General features: G+C 47.2%; 1 protein-coding gene across 1 annotated transcript; it reads left to right on the plus strand.

The window, feature by feature from the left end:
* Positions 1-616: 616 nt before the first annotated feature.
* LOC139056585 (uncharacterized) lies at positions 617-2,801 on the plus strand. The gene has a single exon (XM_070534725.1). It carries the CDS (start codon positions 639-641, stop codon positions 1,881-1,883), a length of 1,245 nt encoding a protein of 414 aa, XP_070390826.1. The 5' UTR covers positions 617-638; the 3' UTR covers positions 1,884-2,801.
* Positions 2,802-3,421: the final 620 nt, after the last annotated feature.

Genomic DNA, 3,421 nt, shown 5'->3' on the forward strand with positions numbered 1-3,421 from the left:
GGCTGCGTATCCGTTTTTTTTTGGTAAGATGTGGCACACAGGCCTGTGGACTTCCATGTGCTGTTACACTGACACATTAGTTAATTTCCCAGGAATATTTCACAAGCTTATGCGAAGCGGAAAAGAAGGTTTGGGTTGTTCCACAAAGTTGCGTGAAAAGCTGTCTCGCTCGGGTCTCATTAATCTGGTACAGTGCTGCCGTGAGAAGCCAGTATGCTGTCAGAAAGAACTCTCATCCACGAATGTTCATGTAACTATTTTGCATTGAACACACGAATTATATGCGCGCTCAAAAGTGTAAAGAACGAGAGACAACTGTCGAAACTAGCAGTAATAACCCTAAAAGTCAACGTTGTCTATTTCTGAATTTCTTATTTAATAAGGATATTGTACATCAAAATCGATGTTCTAGCACTGCAAGAGGTACCTGTCGATGGTACGAACACTCTTGCTCTTCTAGAGATGCGGCACTTGACGCGGTGGAGTGATAGCGGATCTTGGCTCTCAAAATGCAAATGTAAACATCAGCGCATCGGCTCGTCGTACTGTTCACATGGCCAAAACGTACACTCCAAAAGCATGTCAGGGGTGGCGCAGGGAGGAAGAAGAAGACGGCGTTCCGAACGGTCGCTTTTTTCATGTTCTCCGCTCCAAAGGATTTATCGGCCCCTGGCCGAGGTGCTGCTCAGGCTTCAGCCAGCAGCAATGACTACCGTGTTGTGATACCTCGTCTTCCTACCGGTAAGCTGGTTGTGGACTCCGTTTTCCTGCATGCTGACTTAAGTGGTCGACCGTACAGAGCCCAAGACTTCAGAGACGCCCTTCGGAACGTTATTGACCTAAAGGAAATAAGTTCCATCGGTCAATTTCAGATGTCACACGTGTGGATGGTGACGTGCAAATCATCAATTACGAAATCAAAGCTAGTCACGTGCGGAGAATTATCCGTAAAAGGTAGACGCTGCCTCGTTATTGACCCCGAGCCCACAGAAGTGAAAATGAAGCTTTTATGGCTTCCTGAGCGTTTGGCAGACGATTACATTCGAGAAGCGCTCCAGGCTTACGGGAAAGTGAAGTCTATATCAGCAGAAAGCTGGAGAGTATCGGAAATGGAGCAAATGCGTACCCTAAATCGTGACGTGGTGTTGACTCTTGCCGATGGAGTCGGCGTGGGAGACGTTCCACATCTGCTACACGTTTGTGGAGTGCAGAGCCTTGTATTGATTCCAGGCCGGCTCCCACTTTGTCTCCGCTGTAACAAGGTTGGGCACATTCGTCGAAACTGCAGAACCCCACGTTGTGAAGCCTGCCGACGCTTTGGCCACACAGATGAAGAATGTGTTGTGACATACGCCGACAAGCTACGACACAGGACAAGGCCTCCAGAAGAAAGCCTGCAGGAACACATAATGGATGTTACTGAGGTTCTCGACGCAACGGGAGACGTTCCCTCTTCCGCGAATACCAGCTGTGCCAGTAAAGCCCCTCTACATGTTGAAGACAATGACATCGCAGAACCGCCCGTGGAAAAGGAAAGTAGCGAAGAGAAAGACGTGCCCGCTACTACGCAGACAGTTTCCTCCCAGCCAGCGAATGAGACAGCCGCTGATGACTCATCTGCTACACCGAAGCACGTCAACACGTGCGCTATGCTGTCAGAAGACAGACGAAGTAGCGCGGATACGTCAATTCCGAAGCGCCGTGCGACTAACAGATCAGAATCAAGCACGGACAGCGAGACGGCCAGTACCACAAGGAAAGCACGTCGCCGCAAAACATCGACACACTCAGGACAGTGCCGGCGATCAAGGTCCAGGAGGCCTGGTGAGGGTTCGGAGGGAGCCTCACCGTTACCCTCTAAGACCGACCGCATAGAGAATTAGGTCTAAATAGTTGGTATTCACCATGGCCCTGTCCCAGCAACTTCTCTTCGCAACTTTGAACGTGAGAGGCCTTAGGTCTTTGCAGAAACAGGCGCAGCTTCGCCGGCTTTTGTCTAGGAAGCGGCTCGACTTCGTCGCCGTGCAGGAGACGAAGATTGAGAGTGATGACGAGACAGAAAGGGCTTTGCGACCTTTTCTGTCTGAATATAACGTCTGCGTTTCACACGCTCTTGGTTTATCCGCGGGCTGTTTCCTGTTTCTGAAAAAGAGCCTACTTTGTTCAGCACTTAGTTACCATGTAGACGCTGAAGGCCGATATATATGCTGTGATTTTGTGTTGCAGGGTGTGCCATGGCGATTAGTCAACGTCTATGCATTTAATGACGCTGCAAAACGAATTGTCTTATTTGATACTGTGCGTAGTCTAATGGACTGTGATCGTTGCATTGTGTTAATGGGCGATTTCAATTGTGTATGTGATCCGTGCGATCGAAGCGGCATTAACACTCAGCGGGACAGGAGTGGTGAAGTTTTGTCTAACGTAATAGAAAATGCAGGGCTCGTTGATATAGGAGTGTCGGGACAGGGAACTCGCTCTTATACACGAATTCAAGGTCGCTCTTATGCCCGCCTTGATCGGATTTATGTTTCTTCATCACTCCTCTCCCGGGAACTGTCCTGCACTACTATCCCAGTTTCGTTCTCGGATCATTGCATGGTTATCGCAAAGATTGGTGAGAAATCTGCAACCAATTTCCGACCACAGTGGGCACTCTGGAAGCTTAACTCTGACCTCCTAAATGATCAGGATTTTATTAATCGCGTACACATGACCCTAAAAAATTCTCTTTCTACTGACTTGCCGTTATTTGCAGCTTGGGAACTCTTTAAACAAGAGGTTCGTACAGTGGCTATAGAAATTGGATCGCTGAAAGCATTCTATAGAAAGAATGAAGAAACATTATTTCTTAAGAGCCTACACAACCTTCACCAGATGGAATGCGAAATGCCAGGCACTTACATTGTTGACATAGAAAATCTTAAATGTGAGTTGCAAAAGTATGATGCACTGCGTTACAGAGGTGCGCGAGTTCGATCTCGAAACATGCGCGCTCTGCAGTCTGAGCAACCAACACGTCAAGCTTTACTTGACGAGCGACGTCACGCTGTTTCCAAAGTAATTCCGGAAATATACTCCGAAGGTACTCTTTTAACACATACGAATGACATAATTTCTAAGTTCGAAACTTACTACAGTGTGTTGTTTAGTGCTCGGCCCGATGATCACGATGCAAAAGTTTTAGAGAGTTTTGTGTCTCTTGTAAAACCTTTACAGGATGATGACTGTGCATGCATTAGTGATACCCTTACGATACAAGAAATTGAGCTAGCTATTGATCAGCTGCCTCTGTCGAAAACACCCGGCCCTGATGGACTTTCCTGTGAATTTTACAAAGCTTTCAAATCAGTTATCAGTCCCATATTATTGGACATTTTTATTACAAGCTTAGAGGTAGACGCCCTTCCGCAATCTTTTT

Source organism: Dermacentor albipictus, chromosome 1, assembly GCF_038994185.2.
Source record: "Dermacentor albipictus isolate Rhodes 1998 colony chromosome 1, USDA_Dalb.pri_finalv2, whole genome shotgun sequence".
In the NCBI taxonomy this organism is placed as follows: Eukaryota; Metazoa; Arthropoda; class Arachnida; order Ixodida; family Ixodidae; genus Dermacentor; species Dermacentor albipictus.